General features: G+C 40.1%; 1 protein-coding gene and 2 non-coding genes across 5 annotated transcripts; 1 reads left to right on the top strand and 2 right to left on the bottom strand.

Moving 5' to 3' along the window:
• Positions 1 to 3,129: 3,129 nt before the first annotated feature.
• On the bottom strand, positions 3,130 to 26,138 carry FRG1 (FSHD region gene 1). 3 transcript variants are annotated; one of them, XM_036299619.1, is made up of 10 exons: positions 25,857 to 26,138; positions 23,123 to 23,193; positions 22,460 to 22,508; positions 20,235 to 20,360; positions 19,178 to 19,235; positions 17,005 to 17,119; positions 14,992 to 15,096; positions 12,497 to 12,588; positions 11,861 to 11,971; positions 9,884 to 9,990 (listed from the first exon to the last, which is right to left on the bottom strand). In XM_036299619.1, the coding sequence occupies exons 2-10, from the start codon at positions 23,150 to 23,152 to the stop codon at positions 9,954 to 9,956; spliced, it is 723 nt and encodes a 240-aa protein (XP_036155512.1). In that variant the 5' UTR covers positions 23,153 to 23,193; positions 25,857 to 26,138; the 3' UTR covers positions 9,884 to 9,953. The 3 variants fall into 3 exon arrangements, with proteins under 3 accessions (XP_036155511.1, XP_036155512.1, XP_036155510.1); XM_036299618.1 differs by lacking the exons at positions 9,884 to 9,990; positions 22,460 to 22,508 and adding an exon at positions 3,130 to 4,695 and having other exon boundaries at positions 25,857 to 26,136; XM_036299617.1 differs by lacking the exon at positions 22,460 to 22,508 and having other exon boundaries at positions 25,857 to 26,135.
• On the top strand, positions 21,868 to 21,974 carry LOC118652197. Its single transcript, XR_004966466.1, has one exon. It is a non-coding gene; the product is annotated as a U6 spliceosomal RNA (small nuclear RNA).
• LOC118652301 lies at positions 23,852 to 23,984 on the bottom strand. Its single transcript, XR_004966553.1, has one exon. It is a non-coding gene; the product is annotated as a small nucleolar RNA SNORA66 (small nucleolar RNA).
• Positions 26,139 to 26,521: the final 383 nt, after the last annotated feature.

Raw genomic sequence — 26,521 nt, 5'->3', positions numbered from 1 at the left:
ATAGCAGAATCCAGCCACTTCTCACCGCTTCTGCTTCTGCTTCTGCATAGGTTCAAGCGATTCTCCTCTGGATCATTGCAATAAACTCATAATTGGTTCCCCTGCCTTTTCCCATCCCCTATCTACAGTCCACATAAATCAGATCATGTCACTCTTCTCCTCAGAATCCTCCAGTGAATGAAAGTCAGTGATCTTACATGACTTACAAGGTCACCCAGCATCTGGCTAGCCTCCTGGTACTTCTCTGATCTCATATCCTACCAGCTCCACCTTTTCTCATCAAGCTTGGCCACACTGGTCTTCCACATGGACTTGAAACATGTCAAGTATGTTCTACCTGAGGAGCTTTGTACTTAGTGCTCCCTCTCTGCAATGTTCCCTCCCACATATACCTACGTGGCCGAGGCAAATGCTCAAGCAGCCCCTTGTTCTGGTCGCCTTCCCACAGCATCATATGTCACATAAGGCTCCACAGGTCCTCCTCACCCTCCTTTCCCCACTGGACCTGACTCCAGTCATCGTCACCATCTGGCCCACACATACTTACTTTTTCATTTGTTTAGCATCTGGCCTCTTTTGACTAGAATGTACGCTCCCCAGGGCAGGGATTTTGTTTTGTCTGCTACTTTGTGTTAGCACCTGGAACAATGTCTGGCACATAATAGCACTCAATAACAAATACTTTTGAATACATAAAACAACTAAAGGAACTGCACTAACATCACATACCAAAAGGTGTTTAAAATAATATAAGGTATCACCAAATTACAAATGGATTGTTTTCCAAAAGTTTTAAAAAAATCTTTATTGTTGAAAGTATTACATATGTCCCCATTTTCCCCCCATTGACCTCTTCTAGCCCGCCCCTGCCCCCGCCCCGCCCCTGCCCCCGCCTCCCTATTTTCTAAATGTTTTTAAGTCAGGTGTTTGGAAACCAATATGCATTTTCCATGTGAATATGAAGTAAGTGCTGTTATTACCCCATCTCATGGTTGAGAAATCTGAGGCATAGGTTAAGTAACGATGCTTAGGTCCTGCTTCCAAGACATGTATACCTAACCACTATACTAAATTCCACTGTGTAGACGGGCCACAAAACCTTGGTAAGTCATCAAGTTCTGATTTAAAGGATTTTATAAAAAGGAAGGACTACAGTGAAAGACACCTATCTTACACAAGAACAGCTACATTTAGAGTCTAGATTGACCTCTTAGCTTTTTAGATTGTTCACTCAATTACATCAGTTCTCTGCTGGGCCTTTCTGCTTTCAGCAGCATATTTGCTTTCTTCCCACCTGTCAGTCTCCCAATCTTCTTGCTACCCTTCCCTCTCCAGCTTAGATTCCGCGGTCCATCATTTCAGCCACTCACTTGCCAGTGTATTAGATGCACTTTCATTGCCCATTCTGTGAAATTGCAACCCTGGATGAATATGACTATTTGTATCTTCTGCATACTGTACCCGGGCTGCTGAGTTCTGTGTGTAGGTTTATTGATGGCAGCCATTCTGGCAGGTGTAAGGTGATACCTCATTGTCTGATGATTAGTGATACTGAGCATTTTTTCATTTGTCTCTTGGCCATTTGTATGTCCTCTTTGGAGAAGTGTCTGTTCAGTCCTCTACCCATTTTTTTAATTGGATTGTCTGTCTTCCTTTTGTCGAGTTGTAGGAGTACTGAATAGATTTTAGAAATTAACCCCTTATCGGATGCATCACTGACAAATATGTTCTCCTGTACAGTGGGTTGCCTTTTCATTTTGATGCTGATTTCTTTCTTTCTTTCTTTTTTTAAAAGGCTTATGAGGAGCTGCAACTGCCTGTGATATTTTATTTCTTTTTTTAAAATATATTTTACTGATTTTTTTTTTTTTTTTACAGAGAGGAAAGGAGAGGGATAGAGAGAAACATGGATGAGAGAGAAACATCAATCAGCTACCTCCTGCACACCTCCCGCTGGGGATGTGCCCGCAACCAAGGTACACGTCCGGGAATCGAACCCAGGACTCCTCAGTCCGCAGGCTGACACTCTGTCCACTGAGCCAAACCAGTTAGGGCTCTTTTGTTGTTTTAATAAGGAGTGCCATTCATGGCTCCTTATTTGCTATACTAGGAAGTGCTGGTTTTATAAAATCAAGGTGAAACTTCCCACTTCTTTGGGTTTGAGAGGAGAGGAGAAATCCCAGGAAAGAAGAAAAGAGCAATCAGTGTCTTCAGTTTGTGGCTGTATGGAGTAAGTGGTAGATGTGTCAGCACCATCCCCCAACTCCGGCGTGCGAGTTGCAGTAATGGGGCGGGGAGGAGGAGCAGGAGACAGAGCAGTAAATGTGTCCTCAGACATGCAAGATGAGTTTTCATCTTTCATTTCTTATTTACACTTTATAGCAAATCAATCAGCAATTTTTTAAATATTAATGAGAAAAAACAGGATCCTGATTACACTTGGAACATGGCAAGATGTGGGATTTCTTATAGATAAGATGCTTGTTGCATAGGAAAATATCAACATTGGATTGTAAAATAATTTTTATTCTATGAACTCAATAACTATTAATTATATACTGTACTAAAAAGAAAATAATTCATTAGGCTTAGAAGTAAAACACTAGGCTGCAGGAAATTAAATCTAATAACACAGAGGGCTTAAGATAGAGAAAGTACACTTGAACACTTTTACAGTGGCCCTAGCTGGTTTGGCTCAGTGGACAGAGTGTTGGCCTGCAGACCAAAGGGTCCAGGGTTTGATTCTGGTCAAGGGAAAATACCTAGGTTGCAGGCTCCTCCCTGGGCCCTGGTAGGGGCGTGTGCAGGAGGCAACCAATTGACGTGTTTCTCTAACATCGATATTTCTCTTTGTCTCTCTTCCATTCTTTTTTTTTATAATGAATGTTTATTTATTTTTTAAAATATATTTTATTGATTTTTTACAGAGAGGAAGGGAGAGAGATAGAGAGTTAGAAACATCGATGAGAGAGAAACATCGATCAGCTGCCTCCTGCACATCTCCTACTGGGGATGTGCCTGCAACCCAGGTACATGCCCTTGACCGGAATGGAACCTGGGACCTTTCAGTCCGCAGGTCGACGCTCTATCCACTGAGCCAAACCGGTTTCAGCTCTTCCATTCTCTCTTAAAAAAAAAAAAAAAAAAAAAAAAATCAATGGAAATATATCCTCAGGTGAGGCGTAAAAAAGAAGAAAAAAAATTTTACAGTGAAAAGTGCAATGGTTTCTCCTACATCAATATTTCTCTTTGTCTCTCTTCCATTCTCTCTTCAAAAAAATGGAAATATATCCTCAGGTGAGGATTAAAAAAGAAAAAAAGAGTTTTTACAGTGAAAAGTGCAATGGGTAAAAGGCGGACAGCATGTTCCAAGAGGGTCGTTCTGAGCTGGCGATGAGGATTGCCAATCAAGGTGTAGCAAAAGCAAAATGTGTAACCCAGCTGCTCTGTCGTTAACGTAAGGTAGAGTAAAAGATTAGCGGAACAGAGGCGACAGACTTTGAAGGCAGCCATCAGTCAGAAATGTAAGGTCACAACGGTGTGGGTGCTGAAGTCAATGGCACGGAGGACAGGAGCTCAGTGAGCCAGGTCTCAGGTGGGCCCAGGCATGATGGCGAGCGGTGCAGAACTGCAGTGGCCATGGGTGGGGACTAGGTGCTCCAGGCCTGGGTGGGTGGGTCAGGGGGAGTTTCAAGCCGGGACCTGGAGCCATGGTGTGGGATCCTCCAGTGCCAGTCACACCAGGATGAGAGCTGAACTCAGCAGGCGTAAAATCAGAAGGGGCATTTTCATGGGAGGGTCGAGAGGAAGTTTGTTTATTGGAAATTTTCGTTTACCCTTCTGCTAAGTGCTTAAGTCTTCGCCCATTTCTCCGGGGTGTGAAAGAGCCCAGAGGAGTGGCGTGAGGTTATGGCGGCAAAGGGAACCGGTAAAGGACAGTGGGTGATGATGGGCGCAGAGGTGGCAGAGGTTCAGGCAGTGATGGGACATGTTGAAGGCCTTCTAGAGAGGATTTTGAGGTTAAAAAATGAGGAACAGGGCAGCGTGCAGGAAGGTTCTGATTCTGTAGGCAACCGGGGAAGTTATTTTCCTAAACAACAAAAGGAAGGGATACATTCCCACAGTCCAGCTGCTGTGCTTTAACGCTGATCTACACAAGGGCCCGGGGGCCGAGGAACCGTTGAACAGCCGAGGCCGGTCTGAGGTCCACGGGTCGTTTCCAACGCAGGCCACCACCCTTTAGACCACAGGTAGCCTCAGCCTGAATGAGTGCGAGTGGCTGGCTAAACTACTCTCTCGGTTCTCCAGGTAGATCCCTGTGTGTTTTTTCTGGTATCAGTAAAACAGAAACAAAAACAAACAAAACAAAACAAAAAAGGGGGGGGGGCGGGAAATGGCTTGAAGGAATATATTTAGGAGCAGGAGAAGAAAACAGGGACTAATCTTGTGAGGCAGGCACGAGGGAATCATACAGAAGAAGAGAGAAGACAGTGGAAGCGGAAGGCTTTGCCTGTTTCCTCCGGTGTGACTGCCGCTGTGCATGGCCCACGTCTGTGGCAGGTGCAGTTCGGAGCGAAGGTCAGGACTTATGACTTGATTCCTGACTGTGGAGTCTTTCTTCAGTCCCCACCTTCCTAAAGGAATGAAGAGATCTGCTTTGTTTACTTGCTTCTCTTCCTTACAGTTCCACTTGTTCTGAGGACCGGAATGAGGAAACCATGAGAGAAGAATAAACACCAGCAAGAGCACTGCACCCTGCTCTCTCCCAGCAGCACTTGGCACAGGATTCCAGAACCTCGTTAGGTCGTCAAACGCTGCAAGGAAAACCCCTGCAAATTTCGATTTATAAGTCCTCGCTGTACGCTCTGAAAAGAATATGTATTCTTCGAGAAACACAAAGGCAGTATTGAAACGCACGGCTAACCGGAAAGAAAGCCTATTGTTTCTCCTTCAAAGAAAAGAAGCCTCAGTAATAGTTAAAGGGCCCTAGTGCCATACAGTTAAACAGAAATACACTCATAGTGGCAGAGATCACCCTGACATAGAGAACACAGAAATGCCAAAAAGCAAAACCTGCCTTAACGCCATCAAGTTCCTTTCATGAAATGTGCACTTTTAAAAAATTTCTGAACGAATAGATGGTGAGAAAAGAGGAAATGAAATTTCTTCTTTTATGGAGTTATTCTTTTGGTTTCTAATCTTCTCATGAAATGAAATGGATTTCAATATGTGTGAGCCCAAAAATATGTTAATGGACTTTACCTGCATTAAGCCTCTCAGGCTAATAGTCTTGATTAGGATAAAAACGTAAAATAATAACATCGTGAAAAGAAAGTCAGTTATGATTTCCCGTCTCAGTTAAGAAAACTATCCTGTCATCATAACTTGGTGAATACAATCTGGAATTAAGCCAGCGTATTTTAATATGTTCTTCTGTGCAATCAGTGTTTAGAATGACTGGGTAAACGTAATTTCTGCAACAGGGAGTTGAAGCCGTGGGCGGATTAGTGTCTACCCTGGGCCTGACGCAGGAACTCCATCATGTTGGGGTGGGTGCTGGGTTACCTGGTGTGAGGGTATTTGTACCTGGAAAAGCCCAGGCAAGTCCTTGATATCAGAGTTTAAGCCAGTCATGGAGTAGTTTTTACTACACTAACCTTTGACACACACAAACAGTTATACTTTGGACAAATATTAAATATTATCTAAAGGTAATGGAGCGTGACCAAAGCATGCAGAAACTGGAGGGGAGTTCACTCTGGTGAGAAGGGAATCATATTCTTAACTCTTTTCAACTTAGGACAGACCCCCAGGCAGTGCCACTGAGAGTAATTAAAACTCATGGAAACCTCAAGTTTTACTAGCGGAGGGATCGGAGGACAGAGTTCAGAGTGACCAAAGAACCTGGAAAGGGAGGAGGAATTGCTGAAAAGGGGAGACCTAGAGGGCGGCCACACTGCCCCAATCTCCTGCTGATCTCTGAACCACACAGCCTTGGGGCGGACTCCAAGCAGCTCGGCCTAAACAGAGAGCTGTGTAGAGATTTCCTTTTGCCCACCGTAGGGGAGACAGGATTTAGAGCGTGAGCTCAACCAAGTTAACTGCCTGTTACACAAACAGACAATTATTCAGAGGAACAAAACAGAGTCCACTGTTTCTATAATGCATTATTTATAATGTCCAGAATACAGTCTAATTACCAGACATATGAAGAGACATACTCAAAAGAAAAGGCAATCAGTGGAGAACGATCCCCAGATGACCCGGATGTTGGAGTTCGTGGACAAGGATTTAAAAATTCTCTTTATTGTTGGAAGTTATACAGATGCACTCTTTGTCCCTCCATGGACACCTTTTGGCCTGCTCCCCACTCCCTCCTCCCCCGGACCCAGGCCTTTATCACACTATGTGTCATGGATTATGCCATATAAACTTAAGTCATATAAATTCTTTGGCTAATCTCTTCCCATCCACCCACCCACCCACCCATCCACCAACCACCACAATCCCTCTGAGATTCATCTGTCTATTCCATGCTTCTATGTCTCTGGATCTATTTTGTTCATCAGTTTATTTTGCCCTTTAGATTCCACATATGAGTGAGATCATGTGATACTTGTCTTTTTCTTTGGTTAGTGCTTTTATTGTAGATAACCTTTTAAATAATTATAGTTGACAGACAATATTTCATTAGTTTCAGGTGTACAGCATAGTGATTCTATTATTTTTATACATTACAAAATGATCACCATGATGTGCAGTTACCATGTCACCATATGAAGTTATTATATTTTTTACTGTATTCCTTGTACTGTACATTACATCCTTGTGACTTATTTATAACTGGAATTTTGTACCTTTTATTACCCTTCACCCATTTCACCTGTCCTCCCTCCCCTGTTCCCTCTGGCAACCACCAGCCTGTTCTCTGTATCTATGATCTGTTTGCTTTGTGTTTTAGATACCACATGCAAGTGAAATCATGCGATATTTGTCTTTCTCTGTATGACCTTCTTTTAGATAAGATTGGTAGACAGGTAAATCAGGAAAAAGCTTGGCCAGATTTCAAGTGCTTTAAACAAAATTTCTCCTTATTTCCTCATGCATAAGATGGAAAAATGTGGGCCGTGTGACAGTTTAGATGCATTCATTCTTGACCCCGGCCACTCTCCCAAGACTGACCTCCGTGCTGTAAACGAGGGTTTGTAGGAAGTGCAGTGATGGGAACTGGGAAGGAACATTTATCTGTCACCGACTTTTTTATTCATTTGTCCTCCTTTACTAGCTCATGAGTAAAGTCCATGAGGGCAGGCTATGCATATATTTTTTTAAAAATATATTTTTATTGACTTCAGAGAGTAAGGGAGAGGAAGATAGAAACATCAATGATGAGAATCATTGATCGGTGGCCTCCTGCATGCCCCACTCTGGGTTTGAGCCCACAACCCTGACACTCGACCACTGAGCCACACGAGCAGGGTGAGGGGGGCAATGCATTTTTTAAACATGTATCTTCCTAGTTGCCAGGAATTCATTCTGTAATAGTTCTGCCACCTGGAATGGGGCAGGAACTGGGTGAGCCCTGTGACAATGGACCCGGGAATCACTATACTCAGAAATTCAGACAGATGTTTGTTCCAGGGAAATCCATCAGCGGCAGACCGTCTCAGGGACCAAGCTGCTGCCAGAGAGGAGACTTCGTTTCTTCAGGGTAGTGTTGCTTTAGAATTACCAGGAGTGCTTATTAAAATGTCAGTTTTGGGGCCCAAACCTAAACTTGCTATCTCTAAGGATGGGCCTTGGAAATCTATAGGTACCCTAAGTGATTCTTACGCATAGAAATGTGAACTAGTGTTTTAAGGGGTCAGAGATCTGTCAAAAGTAGAGAAGAGACTAAAAGTCTCACAACTTTGGCATGACTGGCATTTTGGGGTGGATAACTAACTCTTTGTTGTGGTGGCTGCTGTCCTGTGCATGTGGGATGTTTAGCTGCATCCCTGGTCTCAAACCCTCTAGTTGCTAGTAGCACCTCTTCTCTTAGTGCGACAACCAAAACTATCTCCGAATGTTGCAAAATGTCCCCCGGGAGACAATGCACCCCCTGGTCGAGAACCACTGCTTTGGAGGATCAGCGTAGCAAGCATGCTCCCCATCAGAGGGTCAGAAGAGAGAACACAGCTGGGGAATGTCTAGCTATTGGAACGGGAATGCCCAGTTCTGGCTCATCTACGGTGAGAGCTCCTTCCTAAGGGTGATACTGGCAGCTCAGCTACCTTGATGAAGAAGGCCTTGCAACCACAGCTGGTGACGTAAATACAAAGGCCGAGAACCAGGCAGGTATGGCAGCTTCGGCCAGGTCGCAATCCCGGCTGTGCACGGGCATCAACGTGGAATTGTGAACACCCAGTGTAGCTGGACAAGTGGAATGAGAAGTTAACTAGAAGAGGATGTTCTGCCAAGAAAAGACGGGAGCCTGCAAGCGGGCCACGTCAGAACAAAGTCTTGCAAACAAGACTTATTGTTTAGAGGCAGAACTTTCCTTGAGGTGATAGTCCGTAAGGACATGGAAAGTTCAAGGGAGGGTGCACTGCTGCAGGTGGAAAGAGTCCTTGTATAACAGGAAATTAATAGTGTAATGTATAACTTAGCTCTGATGACCTCACAAGCGTGCTTTTTAATCATTGTTACTTGCTGTACTCCATTGTTGTTTGCTGTACTCCCTAAATAAAAGCCATGAGGGCTTTGGGGGCTTTGCTACTCACCTGAGCGAGCAATAGCCCTCTGCTTCTCTAAACTTAATCCTGCACGCCAAGCTCATCTCAGCGTCACCGTTCCCGAAGAACTTCAATACCCAGAAACGTCACTGCTTCTGAAGCAGAATTTCCAGGGACGTCCAGGCCCGATACACAACCTGGGTTAGATGACATCTGGAACACTGTTCAGAAGCTCGAAAAGACAGGCAAGCTCCCCTCCCATCTCACAAGTGAGAGGAAAGCACTGCACAGATATCCTGTGGCTAAACTGTCCAAAATAGGGGCTTTCTTCAATTTTACTTTTATCTTCTGTCCTGAGCCTACTTGCTCTTCTGTAAAGTTTCCTGTTCCCATTCTGTGGCCTGATGCCTGACTTCTCTCTGCCCAGCCCCCCTTGTTTGGACAATGTGTTTGGCTTGTGTGTGACTTGGGCAACACTGAAGAGGTAGAATCAAAGCCTTGCTGGCTGATGGGACTGGTACTTTCCAACTTCCCTTTAAAGGTTCCCTGTGGGAAGGCACAGGACAGGAGTTGGCTGAAGGTGGCCACCCCTGCCTTGACTTTTCCAAACAAATCTGAGCCCCCAGGTGTTCACTGGAATTGTTGTGCTTAGTCTTCAGATGTCCTTGCTTAATGGACCCTGCAGATGCATGTGTCTTCTCAAGGATGCTTACCCTACTGATAGTACCTAATAGTTAATTTTATAAAGCCTGAGGAGGCAGGCGAATGGGGAGGTTTGGTTTCTCAAGCCAAGCAGTCCCTTAGCTCTCTCTTTCACACAAACATGCGTCAGAGTAACCATTCACGCGTGGCTCAGGGGCTGCTGGTCAGCCCTGGCAGTACCTAGTAGCATGTACTGCATCAGGTCACGTAGGGTAAGCAATAAGCGTAAAGCAGTAAGACAGACCCCACGAGCTGCACGAGAAACATCAGCTTCACAGAGCAGCACCCCTGCTTTATGACAGGAAATCAGAAAAGAACACAACTCTGTGGCGCGTTAGCCGTGGACTCCAAGTTTCATTTCCATGTGAAACCTTGCAGTGAACTAAAAAGGACATCCACGGAGAAGCTCAGCTGAACTTGGTTAAAGTTGCTACTAGTTTAGCAATAATTTCACAACAACCCAAGAACTCTATAAAAACACTTCCACTGATTATTTTATTCAGAAAAACAAACAAAAGACAGAGATAAAAACCCTGGTCATTTGCAGTATCTATCAGCTTTCAATTTGGCTCTCCTGTTTAAAAAGACAAATAATAAAAATTAAACAATGTAAAACATTCAATATATAGTCAACTGCTACTAAATATAAACCTATGCTTAGAAACTGTGTTCTCAATTTTGGTTATTATATTACCACACTGTTTATATTAAAATATTTTAATTAAAATTTTACTTTTCAATTTTATCCTATTCTATATAATAAAAGCCTAATAAGTGTCCGGTCATCAGGTGGGCTGTTCAACCAATCAAAGTGTAACATGCTAATGATATGCTAAGGCTGCTCAACCACTTACTATGACATGCACTGACCACCAGGGGGTAGATGCTCCGATTGGGAGGTTAGCTTGCTGTTGGGGTCCGGCTGATCAGGACTGAGCAAGACAGGTCAGACATGACCTGGAGCCCTCCCGTGGTCCCTCCCCAGCTGGCCACCTTCCCGCGTCCCTCCCTAGCCCTGATTGTGCACCGGTGGGGGTCCCGGCCTGCACCCTCTAGCAATCTGGGACCCCTTGGGAGATGTTGGAGAACCTGGGATCTGCCCGATCCCAGGCTGAGGGATCCCACTGGTGCACAAATTCGTGCACCGGGCTTCTAGTGTTTCATACTAAATGGATTCTATTCTTACAAAAGTCTTTTCCTCATGTTTAGCAAATGTGCCTAAGGGCTTTTTCAGTCCACATGAGCAATTTTAATTACCTCTGATTTTAAGCATGCCCAAACTTCTATTTAACAATGTAGTGATTTTGTTAAGTGATAAAAGTTACAGGACATAGGCTATAAACCTTATTCTATTTCTTCTGAGTCCATAACCTGACTATTTTTATACCTCGTTCTTAATTTCCTTAGAACTAGAAACTAGATGCTAATTTTCTTAGCTGGGAAAAATTCTTTCATCATTTACTGACTTCAGTTAATAACTTGATCAACTAGTTAGCAGGAAATACACTTTTTTTTTTTTTATCAAGTAATACGAAGAAATGTCTTAAGACTAATTTTGCAACACTGGACTTGAATGAGTGGCATATTAGCAAATTCTTCTTTAATCTGGCACTTCTTTGATTTTAGTTATTAAGCTCAAAGTTTAACCTCTCTACTCAGTTTTTAATGTTGTAAATCCAGAGTATTACTTAAATAGGAACAGTAATAAATATCAATAACGTGCTATGATAAAGATCCTGCACACTTCTGAATTTGACTTAATAAAAGTGCTTCAATTTCACTAATTTAATTTTATACTTAGTAATTTTTAAACTGACCTATATTTATCTCACTTTTAGGAACCTGTGTCACTCTAATAGAACTAACTGAATTTTGAAATGAATCAAATGACTTCTTTCTAGCCTTCTTCTAACAGTTATAAAAAGATGTTGTAAATAAATTTATGATGTAATTTCAGTGAAATCTGAATTTCTTACAACAAAATATATAAGTACTTGGAATCTGACTATATTTAGACAGTTTTTCTTGGTGATCTTTTCCCAGACTTACGATGTCCTTTTTAGGTAATATTACCATGTTCACAAATTAGAAATAAAGGTAAATATTTGAAAACTACAAGTAATTCAAAAAGAACATTGGGCCCTATACAGTTTGGCTCAGTGGATAGAGTATCGGCCTGTGGTCCGAAGGGTCCCGGGTTCAATTCTGGTCAAGGGCACGTACCTCAGTTGTAGGGGCCCTAGTCGGGGCTCATGCAGGAGGCAACCAATCGATGTGTCTCTCACATCGATATTTCTCTCTTTCTTTCTCTCTCCTTTCCACTCTCTCTAAAAATCAATGGAAAAATATCCTTGAGGATAAAAAGAAAAAGAACATTGGGTTTTATATTCACCACTTCTACTGAGTATTTAATCATAGTTGGAAATAAGTAAAAATATACATACCTGTCCAGAAGTGTTTCATGCAAAAATCCATCTTTCCGGGCCTTTTTAAGAATTTTACTGTCTTCTTTACTTATTTTAAGTTTCTGGTCTTGGAAGCTCTGAAATTTCTTTCTGTTAAGAAAATATCTCTCTTGAAAAAATATCTCAAACTTTGATTATATCTGATTGCTGATGCACTTACAAATATTTTTAAGTTTTCATTTATTTAAAAAAACCTAATTACTGTGTATTTCTTTAGTAACATACAGCTTTTCAAATACCGATGCTCGTAGTTAGTGCCCCCAGTAAGAGGGCAGCTGCTTGGCAGCTCTACACGCCTCACCTCCACTATGGAATGCGGGCTGGAGTCCATGTCCTGGCTATGGAACAGCGTAGGGTTGCCAGTCTGTACTGACACGGTACAGCCATTCTATTAATTAACAGGGAGGACACACGAGGCCAGGTGACTTAGCTTTGGAAGCTAGAAGGATAATTAGGAAAACTGAAGGACGTGAGAAAGAAAAGCATTGAGCTCAGTGCTTGTCCTGGAGTTTACATTATGCTGCCTCTTCCTGTCCTTCAGGGTATTTTATTTTAGGCCCCTTGAGAAGCACTTCATTGTCAGATCTGTAGGTCTAAAAGGAAAAAACTACATACACGTAATTGATTTCACACTGTTTAACATTTCCTTTGTCTTCCTCTGGGATGTCATCTTTTTTCTTAGTTTCTCTTTCAGCACAGGATCTAATCTGGATATTGGAAATGAGAACCCAGTAAGTTACACATTCATCTTCCCCCTTTCCCTCTTATCACACAAGAACATTCTAGGTGATTTCTTATGCAAAAGAAGGAAACCATTAACTTAGCAATTAGCTTCAGAAAAAGACAGGTCCTAGATATTGTTTTTATTTACATATATAATTTATATAAGTCATTGCTATTATATGTTTCTCTAGAACCTTGCATCAGAAACACTAAAGAGAAAATTACTTGAAAAACATTTTGCAGATCAGATTTTGCTAAACAACTAGGCAGTAATTTAATTTTGGCCTCAAAGTGAACACAGGAGGACCTAGTTATCCCAGCAGATAGTGTGTATTTCATAACATTGAACGCTTAAGATAGTAGTATTTTACTTTGCATAGGCTATTACCAAATACATCCAAACTTTTAACTTAACACAATTTGTTTTTATCTGACCGGAATCTACCCCTTTAAATACTTCTTATAATCTCTTAAGTTCTGACTGACACTTACTATCCATTGCCATAAATGAACAGAGACAGATACAGCAATTAAGATCTAAGTTTTAGATGAAAATTATTTGAGATTTTGGTGGAGAAAATACCTTTTGATGAAATTTTGAGAAATATTCTGAAATTACTAATTTTTTGTGCTGTGTAGAGTGGTATTTCTTTCTCCACCAATCAACTCCAAATAATGAAGTGAAGAGCTACTGGTGTTATTCTTGCTTTAAAAGGTAAGTGATGCCCTGACCGGTTTGGCTCAGTGGATAGAGCGTCCGCCTGCGGACTGAAGGGTCCCAGGTTCGATTCCGGTCAAGGGCATGTACCTTGGCTGCGGGCACATCCCCAGTGGGGGGTGTGCAGGAGGCAGCTGATCGATGTTTCTAACTCTCTATCCCTCTTCTTGCCTCTCTGTAAAATATCAATATATTAAAAAAAAAAAAAAAGGTAAGTGATATTTTCAAAGTGAAAAAAATACTGAAAGACTAAAACAGAGTATTATGAAAGCCAAGAACATTTAAAAAGTAAAATCAAATATATAACATGGAGTTTAACACAAAGCACGTACAGATACTTGATAGATGCGTGTAAAGACTTTTACGTATTCATCAAAAGATCCAGAATTTAAGGGCAAGGGCTCTGAAAATTCTGTTAATACTTTTATATTTTATACAGTGACTAGCAACACGGATGATCAAGTATGAGACAACTCAAACAACCTAGTAACCTTCTCCTACATGTTGGTGGGAGTGTAGGTCAGTACAACCCCTATAGAGGTTACTTGGCAGTATGTAAACAACTGTAAAGGTTTATAACCCTTGACCCTGTAACTATGCTTCTGGGAGCTTACCCTCGGATACACTCGCACACCCACAAAATGATGCACATTCAAAGTTATGTGCTGCAGCACTCCTTATAACAGCAAAAGACTGGAAATAACCTAAATTTCCATTTGTATAGAACTGATGAAATCAATTATGGTATACCCCTAAAATAGAATATTATGTAGCTATTAAAAAATGAGAGAGAGGAAGAAGAAAAACCAAAAGGAGAGGGAAAACTTTCAATGTAATGATAAGGGCAAAGCTCCAAAATACAATGTTAAGAAAGAAAAAAAAAAATCAGTGTGTAAACCAATGTATAAAGAAGGCTAACTTTAGTGTAAAAAAGTAGAAAATTACAAACATTTATATTTTTATTCAGAAACTCTAGAAGGCTGTAGAACAAGCATGTCAAACTCAAAGGCTAATACAGACCAAATAAATGAGGCATGCGGCCTGCAGGCTGCGAGTTTGACAGGCTTGCTGTAGAAGGGTGGGAGACGTATGTTTATATATGCTTGTATTTGAAAATTTTGGAATCATGTGCTCATATTTATTTATTTAAAATATTAAGTTTTAGCCTGGCCAGCTGGCTTAGCAGTTGGAACATCATCTGATGCACCAAGAAGGTCTTGGGTTTGATTTCCCATCAGGGCACATACCTAGGTTGTGGGTTTGATCCCCAGTGTGGCTTATACAAGAAGCAACTAATCAATATTCTCTCTCTTTCAAATCAGTAAGCGTATCCTTGGATGAGGATTAAAAAAAAATGCAGATAAGGAAAAAAAAGATAGGGCTAAAAACGTGGATGTACTCAGAAAAAGATACTAATACATGGAGATAATAGCAAGGGAGCTTATACAGTAATTTATATTCCACAATGTGCAAACACGCTATCGGTTATGGGATTTATAACTAAAAACAAAGCTTATTTGGAGCACAGTATAAAAAGCAATGAAATAAGTCTTTTAAGTGAGAGTAAATAACTTTTCAACATTTTATTTTTTTACTTTTCAACATCTTAAAGAGATGTAGTCGTATCATATATGACATGTATTAATCTATTGAAAAATGTCATGATTACCTTTATCATTTCTTCTTCTCCTGCTGTTTTACTTTTTGCTTCTATATCACCTGCTTCATTGCATCTGATAAAGCAGCTATTTGAGGCCAATAAAGCCATTTTCCCCTAAATAAAATAACAATAAAAAATAGTTACGAGAATATCTGCAAAAGGAATCAGGAAAAAGAATTTGGAGAAAACCTGGAAAAAAAAATACAGAAAACTAAAACCACCTATAATCTAATTATTTAAAGAAAACCACAATAAATATTTCTAGTATATTCTATTAGTAAGACTAAATTCTAACTAGATCAAATAGAATTATTTCCTTTGATCTAAAAGATCTATTGAGGATATTACTAATTTAGTTGAGTTTGAAAAAAATAGCTTTAAACACAATAAAAATTATAACAATAATTTACTCAAACAGTTGTGCTTTAAGTAAAATTTTTCTCCATAAGATCGTATCATACAAAAGCTAGCTTTTGGGGTCTTTGAGTTTACTGTTCGGAACTTTAAGAATCAACGTCAGGGAGACCTTTGTGCATGGAAAGAAATATTCCTATTCTTTTTCATTGTTTATTTCTCAATGTATTATCTGATTCTGATAAACAAAACTTTGAAAACTAATTTTCTTGTGTATCTGAACCAAGATTATAAATTTGATTAAATTTCCTTACATATTATAAGGTTTAATCATAACTTGTATATAGTTGATTCTTTTAAAAAAATGAGTACCTTAAACATCAAACAAAATATCCACAAACATAGTAATTACAAAAATGTATTAATATCCTTATATCCAGTTATGAAAGTGCTAATAACATGGATCTAATTTTTTACTCAAGATGACAAGGGCTGGGTTTTCTTTTTTCTTTAATATATTTTTGATTTCAGAAAGGAACAGAGAGAGAGATGGAAACCTCAATGATGAGAGAGAATTACTGATTGCCTGCCTCCTGTATGCCCCACACTGGTGATCGAGCCCAAAATCTGAGTATGTGCCCTGACCGGGATTTGAACTGTGACCTCTTGGTTCATAGGTCGATGCTCAACCACTGAGCCACGCTGGCTGGGCAAGGGCTGGGTTTTCTGTCATCTGGATGACCCTGGGTGAGCTTGGATATGGCTGTATATTCTCAGGTGATTTAAACCTGTACTGCTGATCTTTTAGTTACTTTCTGCAATCCAGTTTTATTTGTTATATCAGGGACTTTTAAGTCTCTCTTTAAAATTTAAAAACTTTATATCTTTCCCCCAAATAAAGTGAGATGAATGCCCCTTAAGTTCTGTATGAGCATTAGTATCTGACTCATCATCCTGACCTTATATAACAGCCTTTTCTGTTGATACAATTTTTATTATGAGCATCTCAGTATATTGGTAGGATCATCTATCTACAAGGGGCTGTAACCCATTAGTAGTTCATGAACTGAATTTAGTGGGTCCTGACCAGTACTGAGGAAAAAATAAAAAGAGACAGAAACAGAGGTAGAATAGAAAAGATCAGAGTGCAAGCATGTAGATAAATAAGTACTGCCAAGTACAACTCTTGTTTCAGTTATACACGTGTGTACTAGGCTGTAATGTGCAATGGGAAAATGTTTTCTCATTGGAGTGAAAAAGTTAGTGATCCAGAGGTTTTAATTCAGGGCAAGGAGGAACAAGTCTAAGTAATTCTCTCTTTTTGGGGGGGTGCTTGGCTAATTTATCATCATGGAAACATGTGGCTAGTGGCTACCTTTTGGACAATGTAATTCTATATATATACGTAACTTTATATTCTGCTTTTTATCGCAAGCATTATATTTTATATATTACTACTATATAGAAAACATTTTCCAAATTCATTCTTCTTCAAATATACTACTTTAATGGATATATAATGTTCTATTATAGATGTTTTAAAGTTTATTTTTCTACTATTATAAATAGTGCTGCTCATTATTTTCTGTGCATAAAATTGTTGATTTATCCTTAAAAGAGATTCCTTACATTGACAAGAAGCTTTCTATAAACATTAATAGCACTTACATCTTGAAAGACTGGTTCCCATTGTTCTCTTGGTCCAATCGCATCTGAACGCCCAACAACAAGTCCATCTGAATTTATACCAAGGTATTTTCCATAGCCAGATTTTAGGGCAATTCTTCAGATTAATAAACAAGATAGATGTTAAAAACTGAGAGAAAGAAAATTAAATATAGAACATAAAAATAATGTGTATGTACATAAAAATTCAGACTCTAGTTCAAATATTCAAAAGTCACAAATGATTAATGACTGCCATATAGGAAAGTTAGTTCTGTACATACAATGTCATATTCTACTTTTATTACAAGCATTATAGCTTATATCAGGGTGGGCAACCTTTTTGTGAGTGCGTGCCAAAACCAGCAAAATCTGACTCAAAATTCTTCTGTGTGCCAACCCTAATTTTTTGAGAACATGTTACGTCTACTTGATATCTCTTAAGGTGTACATATGTGAAGAACCTTAAAGAAATAATAAAATTCATTCGAGCGACAAGAACGCAGTATATGATGATGAAAAATACATTTATTTTTTAACGTATACATGTACACTGACAGTCTGACAGAAAACTTTATGACTCCGTTTGATATTATCAGTGGGACTTTTGCTGCTGCATCACTGATGACAGAGATTTTACATCAGGTTTATATTTCGTGACCTTCAGAGATATGCACGAGCTACTACTTTCATCCGTCAGGCTACTCCTATTATGAGACTTAACAAAATTCATCTCTGAGAACAAAGATTCACAAGCATATGTGGATGAAACCAAAACACTGGTTGGATCTAGGAAGGCAGAGAGAGTTAAGGCAGAGGCATAGAAATTGCTCTTCTCCTCTCTCTTCAATCCATGTCTATGGTCTTTAAGATAACTTGTTATGTAAAATTATTTATTTATCTAAGATGCACCTACACTAAATTTATCTGAAAAATAATAAAGTCGATATTAAGAAAAAAATTGTAAATAGAAGATTATAGAGAGGGTTTCGCATGCCAGCAAAAGTTACTGGCGTGCCATGTTTGGCACGCGTGCCAGGGGTTGCCCACCCCTGGCTTATACATTATATAGCAAATATTTTCCAAATTATTTATTCTTAAAATATATAAAGAAGTTTGTGTTTTTTGATTTTTCTTCTTCCACTTTTAGTCTTTAAAAGTCTGGTGTACTTGTTAGCCATTCAAAGAAAGTATAGAAATAATCATCTTAATTTGTTTTTTAAAGAAAAAATAGGATTTCTATATTTTTAGCTTACCAATCCCGTGATGACTTTATACTCATGTATAGGTTAATGATAATATAACACAAGTCATTATTGTCTTGATGTAGCCAATTACTAGAATATGAAATTTAGTTGTTCTACTACACAAAGCATCATTCTTTACTTTTGCATTTTGAGAATAAAAAAAGGTCAGTTTATAAAATGATTGTAAAAATAGTGAGCAAAATGTCCTTTTGGTTTTTATGCCTATGTAACCTTCTCTGCTGGTTTCAACAATATTCCTTTATTCTACCTTCCTATTTGTTTCTTGATTGCTAACCAGTGAGTTTAAATATCATAGTAATAACAAACAGTCTTAGGTCTGTTTTCGTCACAGGATTTTTCTAATCTATCTTACTTGGTCTATAACTGTGGTCGGCAAACCGCAGCTTGCGAGCCACATGCGGCTCTTTGGCCCCTTGAGTGTGGCTCTTCCACAAAATACCACGTGTGGGTGTGCACATACAGTGCGATTGAAACTTCGTGGCCCATGCGCAGAAGTCGGTATTTTGTGGAAGAGCCGGTATTTTGTGAAGAGCCACACTCAAGGGGCCAAAGAGCCGCATGTGGCTCACGAGCCGCGGTTTGCCGAGCCGCAGTTTGCCGACCACTGGTAACATTTTCATTTTTTCCAGCATAGTATTATATATTGCTAGAAATCATAATGTATGCTTTTATCTGGGGCTTTTCTCTTTTAAAGATGGAGTTATTGAAAATGTAATTTAATAACACCTACATATTAACTGGATATATAAATAATGTTATATTTTATTAAATGTCACAAAATACACTTTCCAAAAATATTGTTTTGCTTTTTAAAGTGAAAGTTACTCTGTGGGCTTATGTATATTTAAAAACTTCAATAAATTAAATTAAAATAATAAAAGATTAATTATAGTTCAACTCAAGCTTACCTGGAATCAGACAATTTGACAGCTGTAAACTGCTCCGGAGGACTAGGGCCTTCATCCACTACAGGAGAAAAAACATTTTGAAATAAATTTGACATTTGTTATAAATATACATGTAAAGATAGTCTACAGTTTTTTAAAAAAAATGTATTTTTCTTCTAAAATTAATGTAGTCTGGCTGGCATAGCCCAGTGGTTGAGCGCTGACCTATGAGCCAGGAGGTCACGGTTCAATTCCCAGTCAGAACACAAGCCCAGGTTGTGAGCTCGATCCCGTGCGGGGCATGCAAAAGGCAGCCAATCAATGATTCTCTCTCATCATTGATGTCTCTATCTCTCACTCCCTCTCCCTTCCTCTGAAATCAATGAAAAAAATATATAAAAATTAAATATACAAATATTACATTATGATGTAATTATAATGCAGTATTTATATTACCAAGATCTACTTTATCTTCTCATAAATGCCATATTCGTTTTACATGCTTAATATGATAGGTCAGCATGATGCTTATTTAGTCACTTCCAAGATATTTTCTCTGTGTTTTAAAATGCAGTCAGTACATGGACAAACCATGCCATAATTAAAAAATTAAATGCTTTAATTAATTCAAACGATGGCCATTCAGACTAAAAGTCACTGCTTTTTATTTCCTAATTACCTCATATCTCAATGCTTTCTCTGATGAGCTAAAAGGGAATGTTTACAGTGTTCCAGGTTAGTTTCAGCAAAAGGTCGGAGAATAAAGGAATTCAAAACTTTGACTCAGCCACATTTTCTTTTTCTTTCTACATATCATTTCAGTTATTCATGTTGTTTTTGACTTCCATAGATATCCTTCTGGAACTATACAAAATGTTTTATAATTTTTATATTAGAAAGAAGGAGTTGCCAATAAGAGGTAAATGTTGAGGAAAGAAAAAAGTGGAAGAGTCAAATGCAATAGATTCATTCCTTTGGAATATGCTTGGGATTAGTTAGATGCTGGCCTAAGTGAACAAACGCAATAAAATGTATACTTTCGTGGCCTTCCTTTTAATCACTTCTATCAGACACAAACCTTCTTTATGTGGAGCTCCCAGTGTAAAAAGTCCATTGTCAAGTGCATGTATGTAGGTTCCTTTATCCATTTCAATAGCTATGGTTCCCGAAATTTCACCAAAGTTTGTTACTGTCCACCAGATTCCTAAAAAATAAAATCAATATTCTAAATTTGTATTTTAGATTTGACACAAGGTTCTTACTTATTGCTATTGTTATAACTTACTTTTTAAAAACATTATTTTGCAGTTCTCAGAAATAATAGAAAGAAATCTCATATACCCTTTACTCACTTTCTCCCAATGGGAACCTCTTGCATAACTTTGCTACTGATAGCACAACATCAAAACCAGGACATTGGCAATGATACAATCCATTAATTTAGTAATGTCTCAGACTACAAGCTCAATATATAGGAATCAATTACATATCTATATACAATTGAAAAATAAAAATTAAAATTCTATTTATAATAGTGTAAAGTTATGAAATATTTAAGGATATAAAAAAAGACATGGATGACTGCTACACTAAAACTGCATATTACTGAGAGTCAATGTTATTAAGATGTTGAGTCTCCCCAAATGATCCATATTCAATACAATTCTCCTGAAAATCCAACAGGCTTTACTGTAGAAAGTGATAAACTGATTTTAAAATTACATGTAAATGTAAAGGATCTAGAATAATCAAAACAATCTTGAAAAAGAAGTGCAAAGTTGGGAGACTCGTATCACCTGATTTTAAAACTTGGTTAAGTGATAGTAATCAAGACAAATATATCCGTGAAACAATAGAAACAACCCACAACTTGATAGAACAGAATCTAGAACTAGACCAAGACATATAAAATCAATTAATTTTTGACAAAGATACCAAAGCAGTTTAATGGGGAAAGGAAAGTCTATTCAATAGTGCTGCTGAAACAACTGGATACAAACCTGGAAAATCATACCCCCAAACCCGGATCCTTACCTCACACCATACCCAAAATTAATTTGAGATGGGTCATAGATCTAATGTAAGACCCCAAACTATGAAGCCTGTAAAGGAAATATAGAAGAATATCTTTGTGACCTTGGGGTAAACAAGGACTTCTTAGACTGGAGAAATAAGGTGACTGTCATAATAGAAAAGAATTAGGTTTTATAAAAATCACAAACTTACACTTATCCAAAAACAGTTAAGAAAATGAAAAGTAAAACCACAAACTGAGAGAAAAGAGTAAGAATAGAATTTTAATACTTTCTTGGTGGGAGGGTAAGGTGGTACAGGCACTTTAGAAAATTTGTAGCAGCTTTTTATATAGTTAAATATTCACGTATCCTTTGCTCTTTTTTCTTACTACAGGAGATAATTTATATAGATGAGTTTAAAGGATAACCTATCATTTAACTCATATAGCTAAATATTCACCTACCCTTAGATATTCTACACCTAGTTATCTACCCAAATATGTATCTTAATTGTAGAATTGTTGATTTGCTATTTCAAAAAAATGTGAGATTTTTTCTGGAATATTAGCTTTATACCGTATCATATAAAATGTAAAGGAACCATAACTTATGAAGTTTCAAAATGCAACCTGCCAAGTTTTAAAAGAAAGAACTGCTTTAAAGTATAGGTGTGGAAAGGATGGAAGAATTAACTGGGTGCTCGCTTCGGCAGCACATATACTAAAATTGGAACGATACAGAGAATATTAGCATGGCCCCTGCGCAAGGATGACACGCAAATTCGTGAAGCGTTCCATATTTAAAGAAAAAAAAAAAAAGAATTAACTGGAAAACAGGCTAGTTAAATATATTTGGGCCAATTTATTTCTGTTGCCATTTATAGGCTATTTTGATGTGTAATTAAGGTTTTCATTAACTTCACTGTATACAAAGTAATTATTTTCACTGTGAATATATTTCTTTTAGGGATATACAAGTCACTAGTTTAAAATGCATACATGTTCTAAGAAAATAAGCAATGTCATTGAGTAACATTGTTTTGTTCAATGATGTGACGTTTAAAGTTGATGAGAAAAAAAAATCGATTCCCAGCTGGGGCCAGTGTGTGTGAAGTCTGCACATTCTCCCCACATCTGTGTGAGCTTTCTCTGGGTACTGAGGTTTCCACCCACATCCCAACGATGTGAGGTGAACCGGTGTGTCTCAACTGTCCCGGTCTGAGTGAGTGTGGGAGGGTGTGGGAGGGTGCCTGCGATGGAAGGACGTGCTGTCCAGGGCTGGTGCCTGCCTTGTATCCTGAGCTTCAGGGATAGACTCTGGCCACTGGCAACTCCGAACTGAAATAAGGAGGTTGGAAAAGAAGGCTCTTACTTGTTCATATTCATCTTTCTTAAGTGTATGTATAGCTCGTATTTATCATATGTTTAATATTAGAGTATTCTGGGTCTTTATGTAGAAGTTTGGTGATGTTTTTATGACTAAAAATATGCTGAAGGAACTTAACTCTCGTTTATATCAATCAGCTATGGTAAACTGGTTTCATTATACCATACATCATTTCACTTAGAGTTCAGTTTCCAAGAACCTACCGACAACTTTAAGTTAGGACTTACTATACTCTGTAAAATATATTTGGTTAAATATTTATATGAGGACTTGAAAATAATGTATCAGAATCTGGGCCATTAAAAGTAGTCTAATGGTGTCTATTAAATCAGAGCTGTTTCCTCTCTCCTGTGCTTTCACCTGATAATGACGGAAAGGCATCGATGACACCTACTGTGCTGGAGAATAAATCTACAACCATAAATAATACTTGAGCACTTTGAGATAAATATGAATAGATCATAAACTGCTCCTACTTTCTTTTTACTATTTATCTCTAAGTAGGAAGATATTTTTAAAGGGATCCCAACCAGTGCTAACTTTTCTCGGAATTTAGAAAACTTACCAACAATATCAAGTTGGGTTTCTTCATCATCTTCTCTTTTTCTCTTCTTCTCTTTGCTCTTTTTCTTCTTACTACAGGAGATAATTTGTATAGATGAGTTTAGGCATACTGATTTGCATTTTAAATATCACAAGGTGGAATCTCAGAAGAATCTTTTGAGCTGTACATTGGTTTATAATTATTAATTTACATCGACATGGCTCTTATTTCTGATCATGAATATATAGTGTTACTGTTAAGAGCACACTCGGGAGCCAGCCGCCTGATTCTTAAATGCTGATTATATCACTGCCGAGCTCTGTGATTTTGGCAAATTTGACTGAGTCAGTTTCCCAACATTTAAAATAAAGATAATAATTTGACCCAACTCTTAAGGTTATTGTGAGGACTGAGAGTTAATATGTGCTTTCTTGTGTTGCTGGTGAAAATGTAAAATGGCACTGCCACTTTGGAGATTAGTTTGGGGTTCCTTTAAAAGTTAAACACAGAGTTACCATATGACCTAAAAAATCTACTCCTAGGTACAGACCCATGAGGAATGAAAACATATGTTCATAACTGTATAAGGATATTTACTTCTACTCTGATCTTTATTATTTCCTTCTACTCTGGGCTTTGTTCTTTTTCAAGTTTCTTTGGTGTAAAGTTAGATCATTTACTGGGGCTTTCTCTTGTTTCTTCCCCCCCTCCCTCCCCTCCCTCCCTCTCTTTCTCTTTCTTTCTTGTTTACACTGTACTAGGATAGAATGAACCACCTCAGTAGCTTCTGAGGCTAAAACATTTCTATCACCACAATTACTTTAGCAAACCTGGTTCCCTTCACTTCTGCAACATCATGCAGAGTTAGTGATCGAGTTTGCACTTTTCTTGTTTCTCGAGATAGGCATGCAACGCTATAAATTTCCCTCTAGAACTGCTTCCCTGTGACCCACAGATTTTGGTGGTTCTGTTCTCATTTTCATTAAATAAGAATATTTGCAGCACTATTATTCATAATAGCCAAGAAGTGAAAAAACCCAAATGTCCATCAACTGTTGAATGGATAAACAAAATGTGTCATATTCATAGATACTACATTCACAATGGAATATTATTCAGCTATAAAAGGAATGAGTACTGATACATGCTACAACACAGATGGACCTCGAGAAAGTTTTGCTAAAAGCCAGATACAAAAGGCTACATATTGTATGACTACATTTACGTGAACTATTCAGAAAAGGCCAATCCATAGAGACAGGAAGCAGGTCAGTGACTGCCAGGGACAGGAAGGGAGACCAGGAGGAGTGAACGCTTAATGGGTAAGGGGTTTCCTTTTGAGGTGATGAAAATGTATAGCAACTAGATAGGGGTGAACCTTGTGAATATCCAAAAAAACCCCACTGAACTGTGCGTTAAAATATTGAATCTTATGGGAATTATATTGCAATAATTTAAAAAACCCAGGGGCGATTTTAAAAAGTTAATATGCAGTGTTTACAACAGTTCTTGGCACATAAAAAGTGCTACATAGGTGTTAATTATGCTCAGTAGTTACGATCATTATAAGACACTAGAGGCCCAGTGCACGAAATTCATGCACTTGGAGGGGGTCCCTCAGCCCGGCCTGCGCCCTCTGGCAGTCCAGGAGCCCTCGGGAGATGTCCGACTGACGACTTCAGCCTGCTTCCCAGGGGAGTAGGCCTAAGCTGTCAGTCTGATATCCTTAGCGCTGCTGCGAAGGTGGGAGAGGCTCCTGCCACCGCAGCTGTGCTTGCCAGCCTTGAGCCTTGCTTCTGGCTGAGTGGTGCTCCCCTGGTGCAGCTCCCGTGTAGAGCATCTGCCCTCTGGTCAGCGCACATCACAGCGAGCCAGTGGCCTTAGCATATCAGTAGCATATTATGATCTGATTGGTTGAACGGACGACTGGACACTTGGCATAGTAGGCTTTTCTTATATAGGATTTGTTTGCGTTTTCATGATAAAGTACATTTTCAGAAGCGAAGTCTCCCCTCCGTCCGGAATTCACACAGGAAAAGCTGCAGACCTATCCCAGGGCAGCGGCTTCGGCTGCTCCCGGACACTTTCTTCCCATCTCACCCAAGAGAATCCAAAACTGGGTTTTAAATCTCCGCGACCAGGAGGAAACGCTACCGTGTGTCAGACAGTCAGCCCAGCAAACCTACCAGTTAAAGAGGTGGAGATGGGAGCCGGCAGGTACCTTTTCCTAAAATCTCCATCACCCTCCGCCCTCCGCCCTCCGCCTGCACGGGAGGCTCGCATTACAGGATTTCCTGCACGTGTCCTCCTCCTTCATCCTCATGACAATCATTTTAGAGTGTCACTAACCCCTCTCGAGTGGATTAAGATTCGCTCAGAGATATTAACGCACTTGCCACAAATCACAAAACCGGTCATTGGTGGAGTTCCTACTGGAGCCCCTATCCCTATCCAAACAGGGTGGAGGGAGGCGGCGGTGAAAGTAACAATCCCGAAGGTAGGGGGCTGTGACCTGAGCCCCCAGACTGCCCGGGGAGGAGTAGGGGTGGGGATGGGCCACACGTGAGGCTGCAGGGCCGCCGGCCCCGCCCTCCGCCCCCTCCCCTCGCGGGGCGTCTGGCTCCCGTCTCCCCGCCTCCGCCCTCCCGGCGCCGGGCCCGGCTGGGGGCCTCAATGACTGACAGCGGTCCCGGCCTCCAGGAGACTCTGTTCGGACAGAGAGGGGTCTGCCTCGCCATCGTCCGGCCTTACCTACCTCTTGGCCTTGGTTCCCTTGAGCACCAGTTTGGTGGACTTGACGTAGGAGTACTCGGCCATGGCCCTGGTGACGCTTCGGGAGAAAGGTGGGCTCCGGCGCGGGACGGAACACCTCCACCCGAGCGGGGCGGCGAGGGAGGCACAGAAGTGGGGACGAGGCGCCGGCCCCTGAAGCGCACGCCCGCTGCGGCGGCCGGAGGCGTCTCCGCTAAACCGCTGGTTCTCTTCCCCGAACGCCGAGGCTCAGCCCGAGTCCCACTTCCTGTTTACAGTCCCGGCTACGGCGGCGGCGGAGGGTCTAAATACGTCACCTCTCGTTCGCTGGGTCTGAACGCCGAGTGTTCGGGAACCCGGGGAGACGCGCCCTCCGGCGGTCGAAGCGGGTATAACAGCCGCGGGTGACTTTTCTCTGTGCGGATAGCCTCCTGCGGGGTGTGCGGGGTCCCCGAGGCGGACACCCTGAGATCAGCCAGGGAGAGCGAATCAATCACCCAGAGAGAGCGAATCAATCACCCAGAGAGAGTGAACAATCACTCCTTCCCGTGCGGCCATCCGCGGGCTGGGCCGCCTTCCCGGTGCAGCCCAGAGCATCCTCTGGCCCTGGAGGACTTTACAGGCCGTTTCAGTGACATAAGCGTTTACTGTAGCGTTTTAACTAAGGCG

Source organism: Myotis myotis, unplaced genomic scaffold (assembly GCF_014108235.1).
Source record: "Myotis myotis isolate mMyoMyo1 unplaced genomic scaffold, mMyoMyo1.p scaffold_m19_p_3, whole genome shotgun sequence".
Classification (NCBI taxonomy): domain Eukaryota; kingdom Metazoa; phylum Chordata; class Mammalia; order Chiroptera; family Vespertilionidae; genus Myotis; species Myotis myotis.
The sequence above is the reverse complement of the archived record's forward strand: the minus strand, read 5'-3'. Positions and strand labels throughout refer to the sequence as shown.

What these genes read in the sequence shown, in the direction of transcription:
- FRG1 (XM_036299617.1), bottom strand. Translation starts at nt 25,918, where the DNA reads ATGGCCGAGTACTCCTACGTCAAGTCCACCAAACTGGTGCTCAAGGGA. An exon ending in AAGGGAACCAAGGCCAAGAG is followed by an intron (nt 23,194 to 25,856) that starts GTAGGTAAGGCC and finishes TATCTCCTGTAG; the next exon opens with TAAGAAGAAAAAGAGCAAAG. An exon ending in AACCCAACTTGATATTGTTG is followed by an intron (nt 20,361 to 23,122) that starts GTAAGTTTTCTA and finishes TTTATTTTTTAG; the next exon opens with GAATCTGGTGGACAGTAACA.